At 45.8% G+C, this 27262-nt stretch overlaps 2 protein-coding genes across 10 annotated transcripts in view; both read right to left on the bottom strand.

The window, feature by feature from the left end:
• Positions 1-20347, bottom strand: part of Rab27a (RAB27A, member RAS oncogene family) — a 59272-nt gene extending 38925 nt beyond the window's left edge. For 4 of the 9 annotated variants that reach the window (XR_015626920.1, XR_015626922.1, XR_015626919.1 and 1 more), the window contains exon 1: positions 20146-20347. The gene's annotated coding sequence lies outside the window, so the exon portion shown is untranslated. 9 annotated transcript variants of the gene reach the window in all.
• A 2507-nt stretch (positions 20348-22854) lies between these two features.
• Pigbos1 (PIGB opposite strand 1) lies at positions 22855-27212 on the bottom strand. Its single transcript, NM_001308432.1, has 2 exons — positions 27098-27212; positions 22855-23985 (listed from the first exon to the last, which is right to left on the bottom strand). Exon 2 carries the CDS (start codon positions 23919-23921, stop codon positions 23757-23759), a length of 165 nt encoding a protein of 54 aa, NP_001295361.1. The 5' UTR covers positions 23922-23985; positions 27098-27212; the 3' UTR covers positions 22855-23756.
• Between the last annotated feature and the right edge of the window lie 50 nt (positions 27213-27262).

Here is a 27262-nt window from a genome sequence, read left to right as displayed (position 1 = left end):
TGCCTGGAAGTTGGCATGGCAGATCTCGGAAACATGAGAAAAAATAAGACCAGATGCAAACCATACCTGAGTTAGGAGGGAGCCCAGTTGTGTTTTTAAACCTTTGGTCTGGAGTCGCCAACACACCAACTGACAACTCAGAATCACATCTCTCGGTCTCCAAGGTCACACTGAATCTCGCATTACAACAAAGAGAACCGGTAAAGGCCAAACAGCCTGCTTAGGAAAGTTTCTCTAAAGACTCCTTTGAAAGCTGTCTATCCTACAGGCCTGTCCACGGAAACCCACAGTCTGGCTAATGAGTCTCAGCTGCTTGTCATGCGGCTGGGCCAAGCAGTCAAGTGATTTCCCCGGGTCAGGCTTCTTAGATCCAAACCAAAGGCTCTCACATAGAGCAGACTTAACTGTGCCTGGGATTTGGGGGCAGTGCTACATTCTTACTTTCCTCCACCCACCAAGAAAGCACATTTGCTTTCGTAACTGCCGTTTCTTTACAAATGCAACGCTTGGTTCAAACAGACAGAAGAGCAGGCACAAGTGGCCAGCCAGAGACAAATCACTGCCTCCACCTGCTCCAGGCCTTCAGCTCCACTGACAAAACATTCTCCAGAGGAGTCTATTCTGACACCCACTAGCACCTCAGAGTCAGCCCGAGTTCCACCTGCCCTCAGAGTGCCTACCTTGCTCTCCTTCCTGCTGCAGACCTGCCTCTCCTCAATCTTCAGTAATTAAGGGTCCTCAGTGGCCCCTCCCTCTACTCCTCTCTGATTTCCAATTGGCCATATCTTTCCTGCTTTCACCCTCGTCTGTTTTAAAGTTTTATTTCTGGTCTGGATGGCCGTGACTAAATGCTTATTTGTTATTCTGGCTGCAAACGTGTCCACACCTCTGATCCAGGCCCTTCATGGAACTCAAATTGTTCTTTCCACAAGCTCTTCCTCCATAAAACCTGAGGGGAGTGGGAGAAGACTCTGCAGTTAGGGCAGTTAAGAGCCTACAGGGCTCTTGCAGAGGATGTGAGCTGCTGGGTGGGTCCTGGGAACTGAATCCAGGTCCTCTGCAAGAGCAGTATGTGCTCTTACACAAAAAACAAAAACAAATTCTTTAAAATTTTTATTTAGTTGTGTGTGTGTGTGTGTGTGTGTGTGTGTGTGTGTGTGTGTGTTGTCATTGTGTGCATCATGTGTGTGCAGGTGCCTGAGGAGATAAGAGGAGGGTTTCAGATCTCCTAGAATTACAGGTGGTTTTGAGTGTCCCAATGTGAAGTGAACCCAGGTTCTCTACAAGAACAGCAAGTGCTCTCAACTACTGAGCCATCTCTCCAACCCCAAATAAATAAATGTGAGACACACACATCTAAAAATGAAGGACAAAGACAATACGATCATAAGATGTTTGACAAAGATCAACCTTTTCATGACAAACACTGTCAAGAAATTAGTTATAGGGGGATCCCCCTCACCACAGCCACGACACATGAGACACAAAGCCACATCATCTTAGGGTTGAGCCGCAGAAAACCTTCTTCACAGCCAAGGCCAAGACAGATGCCCACACTCACCGCTGCCCTTCAGCGTGTCTCTAGGTCATGGCTGGATCAACCAGGCAAGGGAGAGAAGCTAGAGCATCCCAATAGGAAAGGAGGAGCTGAGGATAAAGCTCGCAGCAGAGTGCTCGCCCTGAATTCAAGACCCAGCACTTTCCAGATTATAAGTAAATAATCTGTCTTTGGTGGCAATATAAGCCTATGTACAGAGAACTCTAAAGATTATATATATGCTCATCATACACACACGCACACATATATATACACACACACTCATATATACACACCCATACACACACACACACATGTAAACACACATGCTCATGCACACACATACACACACTCCTATGGCAGCAATTGACTAGGAAGATGGAACCTGGCCATGGCTATGCACATTTATAATCGGAGTACTCACAGCCTGAGGTGAGAGGACTATCCCAAGTCTCAGCCTGGCCTGATCTCAAACAAACAAAAAATACAACACAACAAAACAAAACCCAACAAACAAAAAAGGAAGGTGGCATTGCACTTCCTGGTTTCAAATTATTACAAAACTAAGGCTAAGCATGGTGATGCATGCCTTTGATCCCAACACCAGGAGGCAGAGGCAGGATCTCTGTGACTTCAAGCCTGGCCTGGTCTACAAATTGAGTTCCAAGTCAGCTGGCACTACACAGAGAAACCCTATCTCAAAAACAAAACAAAACAAAAACAAAGAAAACCTAAAAGTATTACAAAACTACAGTAGTTAAAACAGAACGGCACTGCCATGACAAACACACAGATTAGAGGAGTAGAGGAGAGAACTCAGAAACAAACTCACACTATGGTTGCTTAATTTCCACTGAAAGAGCCAAGCAGAGCAAATGGATTAGAGACTCCTCGACAGTGTGGAGAAGATTGGCTATACGCAGGCACAAGAGTTAAATTACAGAAGCATCAACTTAACATAGACTAAAGTCTTTTTATTCCCTCCCAACAGCTCTTACTTTACTCAGATAACAGCCTGATTTACCTGGTCCACAACATCCAAATAAGAACTCAAAATAAATCAGACGGTAAAGACTGATCTTCAAACATCATCACCGTGATCCCATGTCTGCCAATGATCTCTCCTACATAGAACCACATTCATACCTCCGTGGCCCCCGAAATATACAGCACAGCATCCTTAACTGGGAGCTGTTTGAAGCTCTCGGTTTTGGCTTAGCACTTTGGACCCCGCCCCCCACCTACAGGCTCTAAATAGCTGTAAGGAGCTCAGATAGAGGTGATGAAACAAACTCAACCTGGGCATAACACGGGCCATCCAGGCTTCCATAAGTCACAGCAGCATTCACCAGTACAGGGAGGGGGTGGGGTGGGGAGGGGTGGGAGGGTTAAGGTGGGGGTTAAAGTGGGGGGTTAATAGCTTCTCAATGTTATGGGTCTAATGTGGAAAGTCTGTCATCCCAAACTTGGCTGACTCTGGAATAAAAGAGAGACTTAAAATTGTAAAAATCCTAGAAGAAACCAGAAAAGGGAAAAAAAAAAAGGAAAAAGACAGGTAGCTTAAGAGCTTAAGTCTTTAGTTGCAGGAGGACTTAGGACTGCTAGGCCAGCCTGTGCTACATAACAAATCCTAGACCAGCTCAGGCTACACATTGAGAAACCCTGTCTCAATATAAAACTAAACGAAAACTTCTAATGTAACTTGTCCATGGAGAGGGAAGGGACAGAAGTTGTCTATGTGTGAGAGAGGTGTCTGGGAAAAAGAACTAACCATTCTTATTCCTCCAGAGAGTGCCAAGAGACAACACCTAGGCATGAGGGGAAATGTGTGTCATTTAGAGTCTGCATATGTGAGGATCGGCAAAGCCAGCAGACTGGGTAACAAGTGAGCTGGAAACATCTGGAAGTGGAGAGCCTGCTGGTTTGTTTTCAAATATAAGCCTTGTAGAACAATATTTGTATATAATCTTGACTTTAAAATTAATTAACGCAAAACAAAATGTGTTTGTTTTCCTTGAATGATTTGGGACATCATATAAGACATTCCAAACTGGCCACACTGTATCTCCAGGATTGAGTACCTACCCTGATGGAAGACTGACTGGCTTTGATGTAGAAGCTCACCACTTTGAGAAAAGTATCCAACCTTTCTGTCTCGCTGTCCCATCCGTAAAACAGGAAAGCTGATAGGATTGCGTTATACAGACTGGATTATGCAATGCCTATGAAGTGCTGAAAGCCGTTTGTGGGAACAGTGTGACATGGCCCGCTGGGGACAGGTGACATAGCTAAAGACCTGAGTTTGATCCCTGGGAATCCCATGGAGGAAGAAGAAAATCAATTCCTTCATACATGTGGAGTGGCACAAAAGAGCCAGTACACATGTGTGCATGCAGGAACACTCACTCACATAAAAAAAAAAAGTTTTAAAAACTTTTTTTAAAAAAAAAATCTGCTGGGTTGGGGATTTAGCTCAGTGGTAGAGCGCTTGCCTAGCAAGCGCAAGGCCCTGGGTTCGGTCCCCAGCTCCGAAAAAAAAAAAAAGAAAAAAAAAATCTGCTTTGGGCTGGAGAAATAGCTCAGCAGTTAAGAGCACTGACTGCTCTTCCAGAGGTCCTGAGTTCAGATGGTTGTGAGCCACCATGTGGTTGCTGGGAATTGAACTCAGGATCTCTGGAAGAGCAGTCAGTGCTCTTAACCGCTGAGCCATCTCTCCAGCCCGAGGTCCTGAGTTCAAATCCCAGCACCACATACATGGTGGCTCACAACCATCTGTAATGAGATCTGATGCCCTCTTCTGGTATGTCTGAAGACAGCTATGATATATTTATATATAAAATAAATCTTTGTAAATAATCTGTTTAGGGTGAGGTATATGATTAGTAATAGCCATTGTCACAAAAGCTAATTTGCTTCTGTAACAAATGACTCCGGGAGACTATTGCTTTTCATGTCTTTTATTGGTTTACATTTCATTTTCCCCTCCCCACCCATGCTGTCAATCAGCCACCTGTCCCTCAACACAGTCATTGTGCCCTTCTAGAACAAGCTCTGCTATCTTCCAAGCATGCTGTTGCTCAGCGATTGGACACCAGGTCACCAGACAGCCCAGCTTATTGAGCAGCGTGTGGCACAGAGGGAAGAGGGCACCGAGACATGTCTCAGAAGTCCTGACTGCATCAGATTGGCAAGTTTCCTTATAGCAGTCATCTGTGTGATGAACAGAACCCTGTGGGCTCACTTCCTCGCTGTCACCTGTGGGTTAGAAGGCAGCTGACATAGCAACCGACTCCCAGTTTGCAAAGACGATCAGATTGAAGTCCATGAAAAGCCCAGGGTTCTGAAAAGCCAACCCTTGTAAAACCAAAGGCAGCTACTATTTTGAAAGAGGGCTGAAGCCTAGATGATACAGTGTTTCCATCATTCCTCACACGCATACTAGCAGTGGCTCCGGCTGCACGCAGGACAAGTAGCTCAATGTAGGGTGGGGAAGCATTCTTTTTTTTTTTTTTAAAGATTTATTTATTTATTTTGTATATGAGTACACTGTAGCTGTCTTCAGACACACCAGAAGGGGACATCAGATCCCATTACGGATGATTGTGAGCCACCATGTGGTTGCTGGGATTTGAACTCAGGACCTCTGGAAGAGCAGTCAGTGCTCTTAACCACTGAGCCATCTCTCCAGCCCATGGGGAAGCATTCTTAGTAAGAAACAGGCAACCTGCTCTGTGCACTGGTGCCTCCCTGGCAGTCAGATGCTAGGTTCCTTTTTTTTTTCTTTTTGGCTTTGTATTTTTTTTTTTTCTGAGTTAGGATCTCACTATACAGCCCTGACTGGCCTGGAACTCAACTATGTAGACCAGGCTAACCTCAAATTCACAGAGATCTGCCTGCCTCAGCCTCCCAAGCAGTGGGATCAAAGGCCTGCGCCACCACACCCTGCCAATGCTGGCTTCCTAAGAAACTTTCTCTGTCTCTGTCCTACACAATCAGTGTCAAGATTAAGGCATACTTAAAGGGCTGGAGAGATGGCTCGGCGGTGAAGAGCACTGGCTGCCCTTGCAGAGGACCTGGGTTCCCAACATTGACATGGTGACTCACAATTCCAGGGGATCCAACACCCTTTTCTGGCCTCGAAAGGCTGTGCACACACATGGCAGACAGACAGACAGATATTCAGGCTCACAATCATACACATAAAAATAAATAAATCTAAAAAAAAAGTTTAACAGTTCAGTAACATTAACCACTCTTCTCTACAAAGGCTGGAGTTTGCTGTGTTTTCATGCAAGTTTCCTTTTTCCCCACTGTTGAGAGTTTTAGAGTAGTGTATGTTTGTGTGTGAGTGTATGTTTGTGTGTGAGTGTATGTTTGTGTATGAGTGTGTGTGTGTGTGTGTGTGTGTTTTACGGCTTACTACATTTTCATTTGTCTGTTTTGTGTGAAGGTTGTCTGTGTGGTTGCCTACATTGGGGCCTCCTTGTGAAAAAAAAAAAAAAAAAAAAAAAAAAGGACAGCTTTAGAGACTTGGTTCTCTTCTTCCCCGGAGTCAGACCCAGGGATCAAACTCAGGTGGTCAGGTTTGGCAGCAAGCAACTTGACCCACTGAGCCATCTCACCAGCCCCTTGTTTCTTCTTTGCTTTTAGATGAGACAGTGTCTCACCGACTTGTCACCTGAAGGTCTGAGTGGGCTGCTTGGCCAACAAACCCCTGTCTCTGTTTCCCCAGTGCTGCGATTATAAGCATACCATTTTTGTTTTGTTTTGTTTTGTTTTGGTGTTTTGTTTTGTTTTGTTTGAGACATGGTTTCCCTGTGCCCTGGCTGTCCTGGAACTCACTCTGTAGACCAGGCTGGCCTAGATCTCATGAAGATCCACCTGCTTCTGCCTCCCGAGTGCTAGAATTAAAGGTGTACAACACACGCCCAGCTCTGGGAACTGAACCCAGGCCTTTATGCTTGGGCAGTGTGCACTTGATGGATTAGACACGTTCTCAGCACTTCCTTGGGGGATTTATTGTAATGACAGTTTCTAAACTTTCCAATAGGTAGACATTAGTTAGCATGAACTCACACAGGACACCTGGCATCACGCCTGAAGCTGATTTTCAATTTGAGTCTTAACTTTCCTCCTTCACAGCAGTGCCAAGTCATTTTGTGTCCCACTGGGCTGTCAAATGACTCTCTTGTCACTCCCACCTGAAAAACAAAGGCTCCTAACTCTGAGCACACAAAACCCCATTTCTGACCTCAAAGCTGAAGCAATTCACTATTCCACAGATGTCAACTGCAGCTCGCAGGAAGCGAGCTCCCCGCAAACACACGGACAAAGTCGCCATAGGAAGTTACAAAAGTTGGGGCGGGAGGGGGTAAATAACAGAAAAGATCACAAGTTACTCAAAACCAACACATGGCCTGGCCTTCCACAAGAGGCAGCCAGGATGCAGAAGCAGCCAGACATTGGACGGAGACTTCTCTCAGCCACAAAAGCCCCCTCGGTTTGTTCTCATATTCTCCTGCTAGTTTCCCAGTCAGCACCCAAGACCTGTGAGCACAAAACAGCACAGCAAAACCTCGAGAAGCCAATGCTTCAAGAAGTCTGTGCCAACCAGCGAGGGCAGGAGACGGTCCCACATGGGGTTCAGATGCCCATGGGAAGACTCTTCGGGGTCTTTAAGGAAACTCCCAAGCTCTGTGCCCTACCTGGGCCTCTAAATCAGGATTCCAGGGAGACCTAGAAAATCTGCATTTATTACTGGTTTTCCAGGGGCTCCCTGGTGCTGCATAAGGTTTGAGAACCACTGTACTAGGAAGACAATGTGCAGAGCCATGAATGACTAGATGAGAAGTCTGGAGGTGAAGGCCGTGTTCAACCTCCACCAGCCCCAGGTGCCAATCCGTAAAACAGACCATAGTATCTCCTTGGCAGGATCCCCGTGCAAAATACCAAGTGAGCGCTCCAAGCCCAGTGCCTCACCCACGGCAGGTGCTGGGCAGGACTTTGTCTGCTCTCCACCTTGTGTGATCTTCCTAAGAAAAGATCCTAAGGACAGCCCGGGTTTTGAATAGGTGTTCCCAAGCAGACCAGATGGTGTGCTTACTGAGTTACAGCTCTCACCTTAGTGAGTCACCGACTGCAAAAGCCAAGGACAGCAGTGTTAAGGAAAGATTGGGCTATGACCCATAGACCGTGTTCTTTCAGCTTTGCGGGCACTCGGATTACCCCGGTAGTTTTAACACACAAGCTCTGAGCTAGCCAAGCTTCAGATCCAGCAGCGGCTCTGAGGCGGGGCTGTGAATTTGCCTCCGTGGCACATTCCCAGGTGGTGTTCACTTTGCTGGGCTCAGCTGCACTTATGAAGGGCTTTACTTTGCAGCCCCACATCTAACACTAATTCACAGGACACCACATACCGGAAAGGAAAACTGTGCCTCAGGGTTTCCTGTTTGACACCAGCCTGGCTGGTTACAAGTAAACAGAGCGTAAAGTAACGAGCCAACAATTTTCGAGGCTCTGTGTGCTGCCTCTGCCCTGAAAACCTTTCCTTACTGTTTTCCGAATGATGCTGAGAGATGGGGTTCCGTGTCCCTGGCTCACATTTTCCAAGCCTTAGGTTAGAACCTCAGGGTGGAGAGCATCACTGTGTCCCAGACCTGGCAGGGAAGTCTTTTTTTAAACAAAAGCCGATTGCTTTGAGCTGAAGAGACAGTTCAGTGATTGAGAACAGTTGATGTTTTTCAGAGAACCTGAGCTTGATTCCCAGCACCCAAACCCGACGGCTTGCTTTAGGCCAAGGTTTCCATGCCAAAGAGCCACCTACTGCAGAAGCCGAGATTGGGCTCACACACACCCTCTGTAACTCAGTCCTCGGGCATCCGATGTTCTCTTCTGGCCTCCTCCGGCACTGGACATATATCGCACACATGCATACGTGCAGGCCAAATGCAAAAACACATTAAACAAGCAAACAAATAAAAACGCTGATACCCAAGGACTAACCTCAAACCTAATAGATTACAATCGCCGAAGGAGACACATTAAGTGCTGCCTTTTAAAGAGGCTTTAAAGAGGCGTAAACGAACCTGTCACGTGACTCGCTGTGACCCGCGCTCTGGGTCCTGGCAGCATAAAGCCCTGGGTGGTTCTGCTGCTTTGTCCTCACACAGCTAGTGTTCACAGAAACCCTCTCTCTGTGTCTGTTCTCTGGGCCGGTGCAGGTAAATTTTGTTGTTGTCTAAGAGAATGCCTGAGCTATTTGAGGAGGTAGGTGGAGTGATGGCTCAGTGGGTAGGAACACTGATTGCCTGGGTTCGATTCCCTGCAGCCACATGGTGGCTCCCAACCATCTGTCACTTCAGCTTCAGGATCCAGTGCCCTCCTCAGACTCCCATGGGCACAGGCTAGATGTTCATACACATAGAATAATAAAATGAATCTGAAAAGAAAAAGAATATTCTCTATGTACTAATAAACTCTGGATTGAGTTATTTAAGATAAAGTTCAGGGGCTAAAGAGATCTCTCCACAGTTAGAGTGCGTGGTGTCCTTGCAAAGGACCTAGGTTTGATTCTCAGCACCCACACGTGAGCTTACAACTACCTTTAGTACCAGATCCAAGAGATCTGAAACCGTCTCTGGCCTCTGAAGGCACACACATGGTACACAGTCATACATGCAGGCGGTCACACATAAGCATCCAATAATGTACGATGTAAAAGAGGGAAAAGGAAGCAGATTTCTCCAACTGCCTCATTCACCTGTTAACTTTAACAGCACTCGCCACTTTCTAGGTCCGTGGCTCTCAACTTGTGGGTGGTGACCCCTTTGGAGGGAGTTGCATATCAGATCTCCTGCATGTCAGATATTTACATTACGATTCACAAGTAGCAATATTACAGTTATGAAGTGGCAACAAAATAATTGTATGATTGGGGGGTCACCATATGAGGAACCCTATGAAAGGGTCACAGGATTAGGAAGGCTGAGAACCACTGTGCTAGGTGATTTCTAGGCAGTCAGCCACAGCGGCTCACACAGAGAGCACGCTAGCTGGAAGAGACAGGCCACAAGCGAGATAAACATAAAATAATCTCAAATAGCAATAGATACCATAGAGATAGTAACTCAGGGACAGCACGAAGTGGGCAGAGAGACAACTCTAGCACAAGCTGTCTGTGGGCTGACAGAAAATTCACCATGAAGGACAAATAGAGCCATCGTGGCAGACGCCTCTGGGCAGCTTTACCGTACGTCAAGACCGTAAGATACTTGGTCATTTCAGACAGTTTCAAGGAAGATGCCTCAGCAGTTGGTAAAATCCAATCTGAAAGTCCCTCTCGGGGTTGGGAGGCAGCTTAGGTGGTAGAGTTCTGGCCCAGCTTGCATGCAGCCCCAAGTTCAATTTCTAGCATACCCGGAAGTAAAGGCAGGAGAACTGGAAGCTCAAGGGATACCCAATAGTCTATCTGTAAATAAGTACATGAAAGAATGAATGAATGAATGAATGAATGAATGCCACTTCCTTTGAGCACTCAAACATCACAGTTTTTGGACTGCCTAGACATATTTAAAAGGTTCTTCCAGGAATCCTCCCTGCTGTCAATCACCCAGCAGTATGGTTCCTAGCTTCAGACCTAGGAGACTAAGGGGAAACCAGGCTGAGCCTAATGATTTTCAAGGCCTCTTCCAACTAGATCTAAAGTTACACAATTCTGTCAGTGTAACCAATGAGGTTTCCTCATCTGGGCAGCAGAATGGGCTGAAGAGTTAGGAGAGGGCTTCCATGACTGACTCTCAAATGCAGAAAAACTCCCAGTCAAGCAGAATCAATGCAGACACTGCCCAGTCTCACTATATTCTAAGCTCCATGGCACAAAGCTATAGGTGTCTGCTGGGAATTCAGGAGCACAGACGAGGGCAGACTGAAGACTTGAGGTGTCCACAGACTTTCTCTGCCCAGGTCCCTGTTATATCTCCTTTTAGGGTCACACAAATAGACCTTTCAGGCCAGCCTCCTGCTTGGCCACAAGGCCTACTCCTCTCATGAAATCAACCTGGTTCTCAACAAGGACCCCACTAGTCCTTGAGGGCAGGGCTTTCACACCCCACTGCACAGCAGCAACCCTTGTAAAAATTAAAAACATGTATAGGCAACCCAGAGTGGCGGTGCATGCCTTTAATCCCAGCACTTGGGAGGCAGAGGCAGGTGGATCTCTGTGAGTTCAGTACCAGAGGGTCTCCAAACCGAGTCCAGGACAACCAAAGCTATTACACAGAGAAACCCTGTCTCAAAAAATCAAAACAAACAAAAACTGTATAGGCGTTGTCTTTGTCAGTGTTCTGTTGCTGTGAGGAGATACTGTCACCACGGCAACTCATAGAAAGGAAATCACTTAATTGGGGGCTGGCTTACTGTTTCAGAGGTTTAGTCTATTATCACCAGGGTGGAGAGCATGGCCTCACACGTGGTGCTGGAGCAGTGGCTGTGAGATCCACAGGTCGGGGGGAGCAGGCATGGACATTGCATGGATTTTTGAAACCTGAAAGGCCACCTCCAGTGACACACTTCCTCCAATAAGGCCACACCTACTCCAAGTGTGTATGAGACCAGCTTGGGAGAATAAAAGACCCTGTCTTAGACAGACAGACAGGCAGGCAGGCAGGCGGCAGACAGGCACACAGTGAAACCCCTGGTGGGGGTGGAGTTGATGACCCTCGTTGCAAATTGCTAGTGTGATCCGTTGCAACAATTTTCAGTGATGTGGAAAAGAAAAGCATCCCAGTGATTCCTGGCAGTTGTGGGTCTCTTGTTTTCAAGCGTGGGACACAGAGATGAGTGGCTTTCCCCAAACAAAGAAAGAAAACAAAGAAAACCCCCACAGTCTACTTTATGGTCTCATGCAGAGCAGGGAGGGATAATGAAGGGTTAGCCTAGTCTCTAATAAGCGAAGCCCAGAACAACCAATCAACAGACTGCTTGGCTACCTTGGGCCCTCTCAGGCTCTTTCCAGAGGCTGCCCCACTGCTGAGCTCTTCCTGTTTAAGTAGGACATGGAACGAAAACTAACACAAGAAATAAAAAAAAAAACAAAAAAAACAAAAAAAAAAAACCAAACCCTGCCCACAAATGTGGATAGATATTTTTAATTTCCATATTCCTTTTATTGCAATTTTTTTGTTATTTTGCCTCTCCCCACCACCGACCCCCGCTCTCCCAGCTGAGGACCGAACCCAGGGCCTTGCGCTTGCTAGGAGAGCACTCTACCACTGAGCTAAATCCCCAACCCCTTATTTCAATTTTTTTCAAGTTTTACCTAGGACCCAGGAAGCAATTCAGTTGGTAAGGTGCCTGTCCTCCCACCCTCCCACCCCCTGCCACACATGGAACTCTGGGTTCAATCCCCAGTACCACATAAACCAAGAACGGTGCCTCAGGCCTGTAATCCTAGCACTTGGGAGTGGGAGGCAGGAGGATCTGACATTGACGGTCATCCTGGGCTATGTAGCAAGTTCAGGCCAGTCTGAGCTATAGGAGACTCTGTCTCACACACACACATCATCCTTAGGTACCCCACACGAGCAGAAGGAGGCTCACAACCAAGCAAGCACGTACGGAGTGGTGTCCCCAAGTCACGAGCAAGAGATTTACATCTATGCATCCAAACAGACTAAAGCTTTACCTCGCGCTTCCCCAGCCAGGCTCTCACTGCGAGGATTAAAGTGCTCACTCTATTATGTTTAACCAGGTGATCGATGCCTTGTCTTGGACTCTAATGATATAAATACGTAGTAGATTAGCGCCCAGGAACACCCGGAGGATCCGCCGCCCACCCCTGTGGTTGGACAACCCTCAGCAAACAAGATAGAACAGACTTTCCTGTTTCTTGGCAACCGATTTTATTATGCTTTGACCTGGCAGCTGGAAGGGCTCAATGTGAATTAACCATCCAGGTTGTGAAAAAAAGACCAGGGACTCTGAAGTACGGTTTCCCTAGCGGCAGACAAAACCGCATCCATTTTCAGGATTACCTCCCAGCCTTCCTTCCGACCTTCCCTTAAAAAAAGATTTAGATTTTTTTTTCTCCATGTGTTTGAGTGTTTTGCTTGTCTGTATGACTTGTACCACATTCACGCCCACGGAAGTGAAAAGGAAGTATTGGATCCCTGGAACTGGAGTTATATGCACTTTTAAAAAATGTCCTAAAGTTTGCTTATTTTAAGTGTATGAGTTTTTTGCCTGCATATATGTATGTGGACCACATGCACACTTGGTACCTGAGGAGGTCAAAAGCAGACATTGGGTCCTCTGTTACTGGAATTATGGATGGTTTTGAGTCATAACGTAGGTGATGGGAGCCAAACCCAGGTCCTCTAGAAGAGCAAACAGAGCGTGCACACCCCACCCTATGCATCACTTGAGGGAGGCGTTGAGCCACTGGTCCTGGATCTGGCTCTGGCCCCTCCTCCTAGTCTATGTAACTTGGACAGACTGAGCCTCTGTCCAAGGTGGGGATCTCCTTAACTGTGAAAGGCTAAAACAACACTAATGTTCTCTTACTTGCTTCTAGCTCTAGAGTCATTAACAGATTCTCTCCATCACCATGAAGACAGCCACCGAGCCATAGCTCAGCCATTCTTTGAACTATATCATGCATTTCCTGGGTATAAGCGTGACCTCTAACTAGAATGTTTATATTTATATTTTGGAATAAGGCGTGATGGTGCACACTGCCATTAGGAGGCGGAGTCAGGGAGATCAAGAGCTAGCTTGGACTACATCTCAAGACTCTGATTCAAAAGAAAAAATTAAAGACAGATTAAAACATTTAATCATTTTTATTTGATAAATTTGAAACCCTATCCTTGAATTAGAAGGTTATACAGGCAATGGCAGCACACACCTGTAATCCTAGCATAAATCAGGCACTTAGAAGTTCAAGGGCATCGTCAGCTACACGGAGTTCCAGCCTAGCCTGGTACACATAAGATCCAATTACACAAGAGAGAAAGAAGGAAGAAAGGAGAGAGAGAAAGATAAAGAGGAGAAAAAGAAAGAAGAAAGAGAAAGACAGAAGGACAGACAGACAGAAAAGCAGACAGAAAGAGAGAGAAAAAAGAAAGAGGAAAGAGAGAGACAGATAAGACAGAGACGGAGATGGAGAGGGAGGGAGAGAGAGAAGAGGACAGGAGAGGAGGGAAGGGAGGGAGGGAGAAAATTCCAATCCCTTTTAGGCAAGGCACTCAATTTTAATTGACAATAAATAAAATGTGTTGATGGACCCCAAATAACACAAGAGGATTGATGAGCTGAGTCCCCACGCTGGAGCCCTACCAAGCTAGATGCTCACTGTTCCAGTCCCTCCCCCCAGGACACCGGTTCACTGAAAGCTTTCATCTCCAGTGTCTGCTCTCAGACTAATCAGCTTAAGGGAAGCCAGATCAGCAACTCCAATTTCCTGATCACCAGGTGGAGGAACAAACATGGTCCAAGCAAACCCCAAGAGGCACAGAAAGGGAGTGCTTTTGAAGGGAAGCGCTGCTTCCTCAGGAGCCAATCATATTCTTAACAGGGGCAAGAGAGCTTTCTTCTTGAGGGCCCAGGCTTTAAACTGCAAGCATTGTTCTGTCCTTCAGAAACATCAAACCTATTTTAATTGAGAAATATGTTTTATGTGTGTATAACTACCACATATATATGTTAAAATAATTCTTTCCTATTTCATAGTGAATCTATAGAGACACATTTTAAGATAAGTCTTAATAACAAAGGAAGAAAGTACACTCAATTGAAAAAAATCTTACACATAGGTTGGAGAAATGGCTAAGTGGTTAAAAGACTCGGCTATTACTGAAGAGGACCCAAGCTCACCTCCCAGCACTCAGGGGTAGGTATTACTCTTTTTCAAAAAAGAAGAGGTGTGAGAGGAGGAGAAGAAAGAGGAGGAAGAGGAGGAGGGAGGGGGAGAAGGAACTGGGGGAGGGGGAGGAGGAGGAGGAGGAAGAGGAGGAGGAGGAGGAGGAGGAGGAGGAGGAGGAAGAAGAAGAAGAAGAAGAAGAAGAAGAAGAAGAAGAAGAAGAAGAAGAAGAAGAAGAAGAAGAAGAAGAAGAAGAAGAAATAATCTTGCTAGATGCCTTTAATCCCAGCACTTAGGAGGCAGAACTAGGCAGGTTTCTGTTATAATTTGAGGCCAGCCTGGTCTACATAGTGAGTTTTAGGACATATAGTAAGAACTTGTTTCAAGAAATAGAACAAAACACACAAGGCTTTAGAGTATAGCTCTGTGGCAAAGTACTCCCCAGCATGTGGAAGGCCCTGAGCTTCAGTCCCACAAAAAGGGAAGGAAGGAAGGAAGGAAGGAAGGAAGGAAGGAAGGATGGATGGAAGGAAGGAAGGAAGGTGGGAGAGGGAGGGGGAGGGAGGGAGAGGGAGAGAGAGAGAGAGAGAGAGAGAGAGAGAGAGAGAGAGAGAAATACATGAAATTAGTTATTGTGGGATGATGTCATGAAATTAGTTATTGTGGGATGATGTCACAGGTGAGGAGGTGAGGCAGGTACAGGATAGAATGAGGCCTGTCATTGGATGAGAAGGAAGGATGGGCAGGAGAGAAGTTTGAAGGAAGAGGAGACTGGAACAGAAAGGAAGAAGAGACAGGAGGGAGAGGGAGAGAAGCCATGGCAGGACAATATGGCGGGTGATGTTAAGATTCCTCGCTGTACCTTTACAGGTTGTTATGAATGTTCTTAAGGGATGGATGTGTATTGGGCTTTGTATGTTTAGGTGGGTAATTATATCTTATCAATTGGGCCAAAGGTTATTGTGTTGTGTGTTCTTTCATGTAGCGATTTATGTGTAAGAAAGTGTGCGGCGGCTGGTCTGGGCCACCACAGAGTTGGGATGTGTGTTTCTGGCATGGAAACCTGCCTTGGGAACTAAATAGGTAGAGAGATTGCTGCCAGGCTCAGAGAGAGGCCTTCAGCAGTGTGATATGGGATGTAGCAGAGCGGGTGAGAGGCTTTGCTGACTGAGAATTAAGATACCCAGCAGAGGGGCTGGGAATTTAGCTCAGTGGTAGAGCATTTACCTAGGAAGCGCAAGGCCCTGGGTTCGGTCCCCAGCTCCGAAAAAAAAGAAGCAAAAAAAAAAAAAAAAAAAAAAAAAAGATATCCAGCAGAGGGCTGGAGAGATGGCTCAGAGGTATCTGACTGCTCTTCCAGAGGACTTGAGTTCAATTCCCAGCAACCACACGGTGGCTCACAACCATCTATAATGGGACTGATGCCCTCTTCTGGTGTGTCTGAAGACAGCTACAGTGTACACATATACATTAAATAATAAATAAATAAATAAATAAATAAATAAATAAATAAATAAATAAAAGATATCCAGCAGATATCTTGGGGTACCGTGGTGCAGACCTAGTGGGGATAAAAGACAACCTTTTTATTTTTTTTTTTTTATATTTTTACAACAACAAGTTATCATACTTTATAGGCCAAATGAGTTCAATTCTCCCTTGGAAGTCTCCCAATTTCTCACTCAGAGGGAGGTAGTAGGGTAAGGTATATAAAGATGCCTACTAAGAAAGTATAGACTTCATTGTTGCTTCTCAACCTTTGGGCCTCAAACCCTTTGGAGGGTCAAATAATCTCTCATAGGGGCTGCCTATGAAAACACAGACATTTATATTATGAGTCACAACAGTATCAAGACTACTTATGAAGTAACAATGAAAATAATTTTATGGCTGGGGTCACCACAACATGAGGAACTGTATTAAAGGCTCGAAGCATTAGGGAGGTTGAGAACTGCTGGACTAGATGGATGGTCCTGGAGTTTTATCCCCTTACTCAAGTGCACACTCTGTCTTACACTGGTTTTGTTTCTGACTCCTTACAAAATAAGATTCAAAATGAGTCAGAGTGATATTCTGTTTCCAGGCTGATAGGATCTAATTAAAGATGGGCCGGGAATGGGGGGTGGGGACGGGGGGGGGGAGGGGGGAGTAGGGGGTGGGGGTGGCTCGGTGAATGGGAGAGCACTTGCCAAGCATATGCCAGGCCCCAAGTTCAAGCCCCAAGAGTGAAAGGGTGTAGCCATGGAAATGGGCCAAGACACAGAAAGCAGCTGACAACTGAAAGTAGTTACACAATTAAGTGCCAACAGTTGGCCATTTCTGTTAGAAGCCACAGGAAGGCCCATTTGTTATAGTGCAAAATATTCATAAGAAATTAATGTCCATTTCCCTCCATTTCCAAGAACTCCACTCTTGCCCTAGACTAACATAAGAGGCCAGAAGATAGATCATCTACTAAACAGCTCTGCCTAATTTTCTCAGTGCAGTGCAGGGCTGCCTGCTGCCACCATCACAAGACAGGTGAGGCAGTGTGGAGGGGGTGAGGGAAAACCAGCAGAGGCGTCACTACTCAGCCTTCCGTCCTTTATGAGCTTGTTCTGCAGACAGGCCTGGGAATCCCTAGGTAGCCAAGGATAACCCTGAATTTCTGACCCTCCTGCCTCCATGCCTAAAGAGGGTATTGGGGCCCTTGGAACTGGAGTTATGGATGGTTGTGAGCTGCCATGTGGGTCCTGGGAATCGAACCTTGGTCCTCAGAATCTTCCTAAGTGCTGAGCCATCTCTCCAGCCCCTTCAGAATTTCAACTTAACCCTGAGTGCAGTGGACACAATAGGGAATGAGCCTGATCCCTGGCCCTCACAGTGGGTGCACCTCTGTGCTGATCAGCACTACAAAGGACAGGTAGAGAGGGGCAGGCAGGACAAAGTGGGGGTGCTATTTTAAATGGGGTGTCATGTCAGTAAGAGGGCCTGTCTAAGACAAGAGAGAACAAGTGAAGAGCATTCAGGAGTAAACAGAATGGCAAATGGGGGGTGGGGGGGCTTCGGCATGGGAACAAAGCAGGCAAGATTGCCAGCATCTCAGAGTATCCATGGCCACAAAAAGAACTTGGTTTTACTCTTCTCTTTCTTTCTTTCTTTCTTTCTTTCTTTCTTTCTTTCTTTCTTTCTTTCTTTCTTCCTTCCTTCCTTCCTTCCTCTCCTTTCTTTTCCTCCTCCTCTCCCTCCTCCTTTCCCTCCTCTTCCTCTTCCCCTCCCCCTCCCCCCATCCTCCTTTTTTGACAGTTTCTCTGTGTAGCCCTGGCTGTTCTGGAATTAGCTCTGTAAACTAGGCTGGCCCTGACCTCACAGAGATCTATCTGCCTGCCTCTGCCTCCTCAGTGCTGGGATTAAAAGCATTTGCCACCACCACCACCCACTGAGAACACTGTTTCTCATTCTGGGATAAAAGTAGAAAGTGTGTGTGTGTGTGTGTGTGTGTGTGTGTGTGTGTGTGTGTGTGTGTGTGTGTGTGTGTACAGGTGATCTCTGTGTTGAGGGAAGATTATAGAGATGTAAGAACAAGGTTGGAAGTGTTTTAAGAGGCTTTGGCAGGAACACAACTAGAGAAGGTAGTAGGAATGGGCGCAAACAGTAGAGAAATGGTTGTTCTATCAGATGTGATCATGGCCAGGTGTAGGGCACACTTGTACTTGTAATTGCACTCAGGAGGCTGAGGCCTAGGCTACACGCTGGGCTCCAAGCGATCCTGGGATATATAATGAAGCCATGTTTCAACTACCCTCTTCCCTCCCCCCTCCCCCCAAAAAACTGAGTAGGCAAAATAGTGCAGTAGTTACCACCAAGCCATACAACCTGAATTAAATCCCCAGACCCACATGGTGGAAGAAAAGAACCGACTCCTGTAAACTCTTCTCTGACCTCCCATACATATCATAGCATACACAAATGATAAATGTAATATTTACAAAAGCTGTTTTTATTTCATGTGCATGAGCATTTTGCCTACATTTCTGTACATGCACAATACTGTGCGATGCTGGCAGAGGCCAGAAGAGAGCATTGGATTCTCTGAAGTCAGAGTTACAGGCAGTTGTGAGTTGCCTGGTGTGAGTGCTAGGAACCAAACTTGGGTCCTCAGGAAGAATCATGTATGCGCCTTACATTACAGAGCCAGTTCTCCAGCCACTTAAAAAGTTTGTAAACCAAAAAAAATTTTTTAGTTATACTTAAGTTAGATTCAATAAAATGTGTCCACGTAGAGCAAGAGGCATGGGAGAATGAAGATAATTGAGGGTGATTCTGGAGAGTGTGGTCTGAGGTTCTGTAAGAGTGAAATGTCTTTACTAAGATGGGGAAAACAGGTGTCGGGAAAGGAAGTTAAAAATCTGGTTTCCAAAGACTGGCTTCCCTCTTCAAAATGCCTGTGTGTGCTCTAAAGCCAAGGTAACAGAACTGAGAGGCTGACCATAAATTCCACACAGAGACGCAAGGGACTCTGCACAGCCAAAGTCAATCTTAAAAGGCAGGGGCGGGGGCCGGGGCAAAGCTGAAGGCCTGGTTCTCCCTGACTTAACACCGCATGGGCTAAATAAGTGCTTGGGAGGCAGAGGCAGGAAGATCTCTGTGAGTTCAAGATCGGCCTGATCTACATAGTGAATTCCAGGCCAGCCAGAGCTACACGGTGAGGCCTTCATCTCAAAAACAAAAAGACAGATTTGATGGATAGTGATGAAAACACTTAACACTGACTTCTGTGCTCTACATACACATCCACATGCGCGAACACACACACACACACACACACACACACACACACACACACACACAGAGAGAGAGAGAGACTAATTAAGACACATTATGGAGAGGAAACGGAAATGGTAAGGTGCTGAGGGGAGGGAGACCAAGGTAAAATAAGAAAGCAATTCCAAAAAAAAAAAAAAAAGAAAGCAATTCCCATTCTGGTGTGCTCGGCATTGCTGTATGTCCTTTTCCCACCACCCCCCACCCCCCACCCCCTTCCTTTCTTTTTGCTGGTGTTTGTTTTTTGAGAGAGTCTCCTATAACCCAGGCTGGTCTCAAGCTCACTACGTAGCAAAGGCTGACTTTGAACCCTGGATCCTTCTCTGCCACCTTCCAAATGCAGGGATTACCTTTCCCAGGTCGGTTCCACTCTACAGAGAGCTTTAACGAAATGAGTAAGAAATCTCCTGCCTTCCTCACCCCGCTGGGCTGAACAGCTAAAGCAGAACAGCTGTTAGTCCTTGGGCTTGAAAGGGAAGCCTAGGGAGAATACTCCAGACAACAGCAAGGTGCAAAAGCCGGGGGAATGCTCAGACGCCTCAAAATCTCCTATATTTCAGAGGTGGCTTTCCAAAGAGGTACCCAGCTACTGGGCCAGAGACCCGGTCTTGGCAAAGTGACCAAAATATGTCATCGCATCAATTCTAACTCCGATAGGGTGACTCTTCAGACCAACCTGACCAGCTGGGTTCTCTGAATGACAGAAAAACGGAGAGCCCTTTCTCTTTCTAAAGACTTTAAAGTCAAAACCCAAGCGAGGGAAGAAGTGGTGGGGGGCATACCTATTCCTCCTCCCCTCATTAAAGGGACTCTGAGTCCTAGATACCACCTGGGATAACCTTGGACCCCAGCCCCTGGAACTCTAGAGAACCAGCATCGGGTTCTCCCCTGTAGCTCCAGGGCCCGCTTGCTTGCTTGCTACCTGCAGCGCTCAGATCGCAGTGCTCACCCGGTTTGGTGCTCTGTCGGGTGCTGTCCCCGCGGTGTTGCGTCCCTGTAGTACTAGATTCCCAGCCTGCTGAGTCCTCGCCGTGCTCTATCCCTTAGGTACTCCCTTCCGAGTGGAGCTCGGGACCCCGAGCGACTGGCCTTTTTTGGGTGCTTAGCGCTATTTTCCGTCCGGCCCCACATCACTTCCCGTAGAGGAGAGCTCAGTGGGGGCGGGCCCTGAGCGGCCTCCACCTCCGCCCCTTGTCACCTGCCCACAGGCCCCCCGCCACAGAAACGTCTCCTCCTCGCCTCGCCTAGCACGGAACAGGTCTCCTCGCCCCTTCTGTAAGGTGTGAGAACCACATAGGGTGGTTTTCTTTGAGACCAAGAGTGCCACTCACAAAAAGCTCAAATTGCCCCGATATCTGGGCAAGGCGAGGCGCGCCCTGGGAATTCCAAAGATCTGTCCTAAAAGCTTTTTCATGGCTGTGCATCTTTGCTGGAGACAGTCTGGGCATAGCCTGCTGGTGTTCCTGGACCTAACGGCGAGAAAAATAGGCAAGATACAGGCAGGAGAAAATAAACACTATTCTGGAAGGCAATGGCCAACAGAGTCTACCCGCACACTCTAACTCGGATAACACTCACCCAGAAGTCCTAAAAACTGTTAAGGCAATTAATGCACAGTAAGAGGGAAATTATGGGGTGGCATAACATAATAAGATCCGGCAGGGTCAGGAGCATCCTGTGAACTTCTGCTGCCTCCTAGTGGCCTTCTGTCGATGCCTAGGGTTTTCTGTGAGCAGTCTGGGTCTCAACCTAGGGATGGATGACATTACCCAAATCCATCCAAAGGCGGTTCTGAGGTTAACACTGGCCTGCCCCGTTCAGAATTCCATTTCCAAGAAAGCAAAATATTGAGAAGCCTGGGTTAAGTTTCCGTCATCCCTAGAGCCTGCCACCACAAACTCTACTGCCCACCCACCTGCCCACCCTCCAGTCTGTAGCTACTGGGACTGCACCACAATGCAGTCAGTTTCTCAACTATGTCCAAGGACCTTTCTGCGGATGGCAGCTACCAGAGACACCCATGCTTCTGTAAGCAACCCCAATACACTGGACCCGAACAGAATCTTTTCTATTGTTCTATGGGGCGGGGAAGAGAAATAGCTTCCTCAGGAAAGCAAGGCAACCGTCTTCCTTCAGGCACTAGCTCTTAAGAAGCTATCACCTTTCTATACCATCGCACTGGGGACCAAGCTTCCTACAGACAAACTTTTGGGGGTGAAGAAGGTATATTGAGGAACAACATTGTCACTAGTAATGGTTGGTTCTTTTGAACCTCCTGCTTCCACCTGAGTGCTGGGATCACACAGCTGTGTCATTGCACCCAGTGTGTGAGGTGCTGGTCCTGAAACCTAGGGCTTCACCCATTCCCCAAGACTTGATTATGCATCTGGTTCTGAGAGTCCATGTCTCAGTCTGTGACATACTCTAAACCAACAATGAAAAAAAAAGTGCCACACTCATTTATACCTAAGCAGAAGCGCACAATTCCACATCCCGAGTATGTCTCTATGTCTGTCTTTCTCTCGTCACAGTCCAGATAAAGCCTGTGCCATGATCCTGGGTCCCAGAATGAAAGGATTACACCTAATAGAATCCCACTACACAAAGAGCTTTTGTCAAGAAGAACCTTGGTATCTGATTTTCAATTTTCAAGCTAGCTATAGTGGCACACAAATTCAATCTGAGCATGTGGAAGGCTGAAGCAAAAGGACCAGTTTGATGCTGGCTTAAGCTACAATGTGAGTTTAAGGCCATCCTGGATTGTATGACAAGAAAAGAGCCAACCCTGATGGCACAGGCCTGTGGTTCCAGATACTCTGGAGAATACAGAAGGATAATCACAAGTTAAAGTCCTGTCTGGGCTACTGAGTGAACTCGATGTGAACCTGGGCAACTCAGTGACATCTGTGATTCAAGAAGTGGGTGCTGGAGAGATGGCTCAGTGATTAGAGCACTTGCTGCTCTTTCAGAGGATGGGGTATTAGTTCAGTATCCACAGGGCAGCTCACAACCATCTCCAACCCCAGGGGATCGACTCTCCTCTTTTGGCCTTCAGACACCAAATATGTCCATGGTATGTGTACATATATACAGGCAAACACTTGTACATGTAAAACTTAAGAAATAAAGCCTTTAAAGATTTTAGAAAGTGGGGCTGGAGAGATGGTTCAGCAGTTCTTCCAGAGGTCCTGAGTTCAATTCCCAGCAATCACATGGTGGCTCACAACCATCTGTAATGAGATCTGATGTCCTCTTCTGGTGTCTGAAGACAGCTATAGTGTACATACAATAAAAAATTTTTAAAAATATTTTAGAAAGTAAAAAGAAAAAAGGCCTGGTTTTTCTCAATACATCTTCAACGTTTTTTAAATTGTTTCACATCTAGTCAAGTTGAGATTTTTAAGAACTTCATTTTTAATTTGTAATAAAGTTTACAACTTGATTTTTTTCCAAAAAGTAAACAAATTTCAAGCACCTGTTAATAAGGGTCTTTAATGATGATGATGATGATGATGATGATAATAATAATAATAATAATAATAATAAAGTAAAAAGATGGCTGGGGGCACAGGTCAGTGACTAAACACTTAGATAGATAGCATCAGGGATCCCTGGGCTCAGTTTCTAAAACTGGAAAAAATATAACATGGCAAACTTCTCACATTTGTGTGGTTTTATTGTACATGGTAGAGGGAATTAAAAATTATTTTATGTATATGAATGTTTTGTCTGCATGAACCTGCATACCAGGGGAGATCACCATGGGACTACAGTTACAGATGGTTATAAGCCATCAATTGGGTGCTGGGAATTGAACTCAGGACCTCTGAAAGAGCAGACAGTGCTCTTAACTGCTGAGCCATCTCTCCAGCTCAAAAAGGGGAATCTTAAAAGTACACACTAATTGTTAAACATGCTAAATTAATTTATGCAGTAGGAAATTTTTGCCCTACTCTGAAAAGAAGACACGAGATAGCGAATGCATGAGTGAATATTAACGTGAACACGTCGGGGCTGCAGAAATGGCTCCACACTTAAGAGCTCGTTGCTCTCGAAGAGGACCTAGGATTTAGTTCCTAGGACCCGCATGGCAGCTCACAACCATCTGTGACTCCGGCTCTAGAAGACAACTTTGGCCTCACAAGCACTTGCACTCACATGTACATAAACCACAAGAAGTGCACACACAATTACATATAACTAAAAAGTATTTTTAAAAATGAAGCATCTCATTCTGAGCTAGATATGGTGATACTCTCTAATCCCACCAGTGGCAGGATTGCATGTTTGAAGCCAGCATTGGCCACAGAGACAGATCCTGTCTAAAAAAACAAATGCTAGAAAGAAAGTTATGGTTGGACAGCTTAGAGCTTGGGGCCAGCCTGTGCTACATAGTGAGTTCTTGCCCCAAAACAAACCAATGAAGAATTACATCCATAAATAACTTAGATCCATTACCCATGATTTATTTAAAACACACTAAATTCTTGCTAGATTAATAGTCCATGTGTGATGTCAACAGGACTTTAAGCAATGAAAACAATTTCAGTTTATGCAGAATTAGCTCCTCTTTTCTTCTGATTCTTGCAAAATTTTCACCTTTTCTTTTAATTCCTTCTGATCTCTGGAATACTGTTCAAATATTGGTTGATAAATATACATTCCTCCAGCAACTCCAAGGGCGGCAGCAAAAAGCAGTTGTGGACGCGTCAATCTCCGGAGCATTGCTACGGCGAGTGGCGCACAGCTGAGCGTGACTAGGTTCCACAGACAGCAAATCTCTTCAGAACTGTTTCCAAGGAAAAAGGGACAAAAAAAGTGGACCACTTAGTACATCAGCCTTTTAGAAACAATTTTATTTTAAGTTATGGGGGTATGGGAAGGTATGGGGTATGGGGGGGCTGGAGCCCGTGGAGGCCAGAAAGTGTCTGAGGCCCTGGAGCTGAAGTTACACGCAGTTGTAAGCTAACACAGGTGCCGGGAACTAAACTCAGGTCACCTGGAAGAGCAGTTCACTCTTAACTCCCGGGCCATGACTCCAGCCCCACAACTGCCCTCTAGAAGATTTGTTGCTACTTTCCTCTGGCATGAATGTTTTTGTAATAGTTAAGAATCACTAACTGGGGGTCTGGAGAGATGGGTCAGTGATTAAGAGCGCTGACTGCTCTTCCAGAGGTCCTGAGTTCAAATCCCAGCAACCACATGGTGGCTCACAACCATCTGTAATGGATCTATGCCTTCTTCTGGTGTGTCTGAAGACAGCTACAGTGTACTTATATACATTAAACAAATAAATCTTTAAAAAAAAAAGAATCACTAATAAATACATAGAGGCTGCATGACAGCACATAGGCTAACTATGGAACATTTTCTAAAATTTCAATTTGGTTGTCAGTAGTTAAAAAATCATATTTTATATTAAAAAATTTATTTCTTCAGGCACGGTAGCACAGGCTCCTATTCCCAACACTTGGGTCCAGGCAAGAGGATCAGGAACTCAAGGTCACCCTTTGGTTGCACTGCCAGTCTGGATTCCATAACTAACAGGTCTCAAACAAAGAACAAAACAAGTCAACAAAAATGTTCAAAAGGAACCTCCAGGGAATACAAGTTAGAGGGTGCTGTGAGACAGCGATGTACCCTCTCCTATTACAGAATAGTCCCAGTGAGTTATTTTGCGTTTATTTGCCTGTTTGTTTCTGGTTCTTCACAGTGGGCAGGCTGCTCTAGACTACAGTTCTGCCTTCACCTCCCCAGCGCTAGGATGCCAGGCATGGGGCACTAACATAGCTGCTGGAAGTCTTCTCAGTGTGTTTAAACAGGTAACTTTCAAAATGGCAAAAGGAGGGGAAGGGATGGCGAGCAACCTTTCAGGTCATTCAATACTTTTTACTTCAAAAGGTGCCCTAAAGGAACCCGGAGTGAGTGTCTCAGTTTAAATTTTGTCTGAAGAATAGAGGGAGGGGAGAAATGACTTCATTATTCTTTCTGCAGTAGCCATAATTTTTTTTTTTGGATGTAATAAGCAAAGGCGAGGTTTATTATGGAGACCTATTACGGGGATCTCCGGGCCGACACGTATCCCACGCAGGAGACAGAGGTGTCGACCAGTAGCCATAATTTTTAAGCAAGCTGTATGACAAAAACGATTTTTTTAGGGCTATAAAACTTTATTGGCACAGGATTTTAATCCCAGCACTAGGTGTGGGCAGAGGCAGGAAGAGCTCTGTGAATTTGAGGCCAGCCTGGTGTACAGAGTGAGTTCCAAGCCAGCCAGGGCTACATAGTAAGACCCTATCTCAAAAAGGCAAAAACAGACAACAACAATAACAAAAAACTCGGAGGAATCAAATACAAATCATTTGCTTGCCTACTTTGAGAAAAGCAGGGGGCAAGGGAGATTTTGTTTCTAGTTCCAACAACTGAAAACAGCAGAAACTGACTAGTGAACACAGCACTTTCCAGGTAACAGTGCTGCTTGTCGGCCCCCTCAGCAGAGGTCAGAGGTTGCAAATGAGGAGGGAAGAGTGAAGGTGCCACACGATTTCTGGACTGTGGCATGGATTTAATCCAAGCCCCAGGTCACAAAAATAACCAGCAGCTCCTGTACCCTAAGGAACTTGCCCTCCATAGTTCTCAGGCGTAATTAAAGCCCAACAAGGAAAGAAAGGCATGTTTTCTCCTGGATTATACAGTTCACCACACAGATGACAACTTTACCAATCTTGCTTTGGTTCCAATGGCTAAGAATTTTAAAGCAAACAAAAAAAGGGAAGGTACAGAAGCCAGAGGCCATTCGGAACTATAGTGTTTGTTGTTGTTTCTTTTTTCTTTCTTTCTTTCTTTCTTTCTTTTCTTTTTCTTTTTTTTTTTTTTTTAATTTGAGTCTTTCGAATGCCGATTTGCTCAGCAGGACTTTTTTTTTCCATGAAAAGATGTTCCCAAGGGCAAACAAAAAACTTTGTTCAACATTCTAAAAGACAAGTTGACTGAATAGAATTATGTAGAGCCAGAAGGCTGCAGGCTCCAAACCAAATTACCATGGACTATCTTTAGTCTCCTAAATAGTCATTTTTTAACCTATCTGTGTGTGAACAAACATCACTATAACTATCGGGTAAAATCCTGAGATGCAGTAACAGGGCCCTCCCTTCCACCAACTCAAAAGCTAAGACTGTTATCAGAGGGCATCTGAGATCTGAAGCATTTCCCACTTTATTGTCTAACTCACTATTGATGTTTCCTCCAACACACCTTTTAAAAATTTATTCATGTATGTATCTGTAACGGCCTGGTATCCTCAGAGACAAGGAGGCAGTATATGGGTACTGGGAATCAAACCACGGTATTCTGCAAACGCCTTCAGTGTTTTTAAGCCCTGAGCCATTTCTCCAGGCCCCACTGACTAATTTTTTTAATGCCTTGATTGCTGGTCATGGTGGCACAGGCTTTGGATCCTAATGCTCCTGAGACACAGGCATGAATTTGAGGCCAGCCTGGTCTACAGAGCAAGTTCCAGGGCAGCCAGGGTTATTTAAGAGTGTGACCCTGTCACAATGATAGAGGAGGCACAGTGTGCTGACTCACGCATTAAATCCCAGCACTCATGAGGCAGAAACAGTAGCTCTCTCGAGTTCAAGGCCAATCTAATCTACATAGTGAGATCGACTCAAGAAAATAAGTAATAAATACATTGATGAGAAAGTAGATAATAAGGGATAAAGAAAACCATTGGAGTTGTGGAAAACAGATAATAAAAATTCATTGAGTTATAACTTTTTCCCGTCATTGTGAGAGCCAGGATGAAACTGTTTCCACGCTAGGACGTGGCATGAGGGATGAGCACCGTGGTCACCGGGAGCTGGTTTTCAGAGATGCACGGCCTCCCTCTGCTCTGTTACCTCCGAGCGCCTCCTCAGCGGGCGCTGTGCGAGGTGTCAGGCGCAGTAAAGCATCCAGAGTCTTTATTTTTTTGTCTTTTCCAGCACTGAACTCCAGTCAGGAAGATTTGCTCCTGACCCACCCGGAGACTCAGCTGCTTCCGGTAGCACTTCCTGGCTGAGGGT

This window comes from Rattus norvegicus, chromosome 8 (genome assembly GCF_021556685.1).
Source record: "Rattus norvegicus strain SHRSP/BbbUtx chromosome 8, alternate assembly SHRSP_T2T, whole genome shotgun sequence".
In the NCBI taxonomy this organism is placed as follows: domain Eukaryota; kingdom Metazoa; phylum Chordata; class Mammalia; order Rodentia; family Muridae; genus Rattus; species Rattus norvegicus.
Note: the sequence above shows the minus strand (reverse complement) of the source record. Positions and strands in the feature narration are given on the sequence as shown.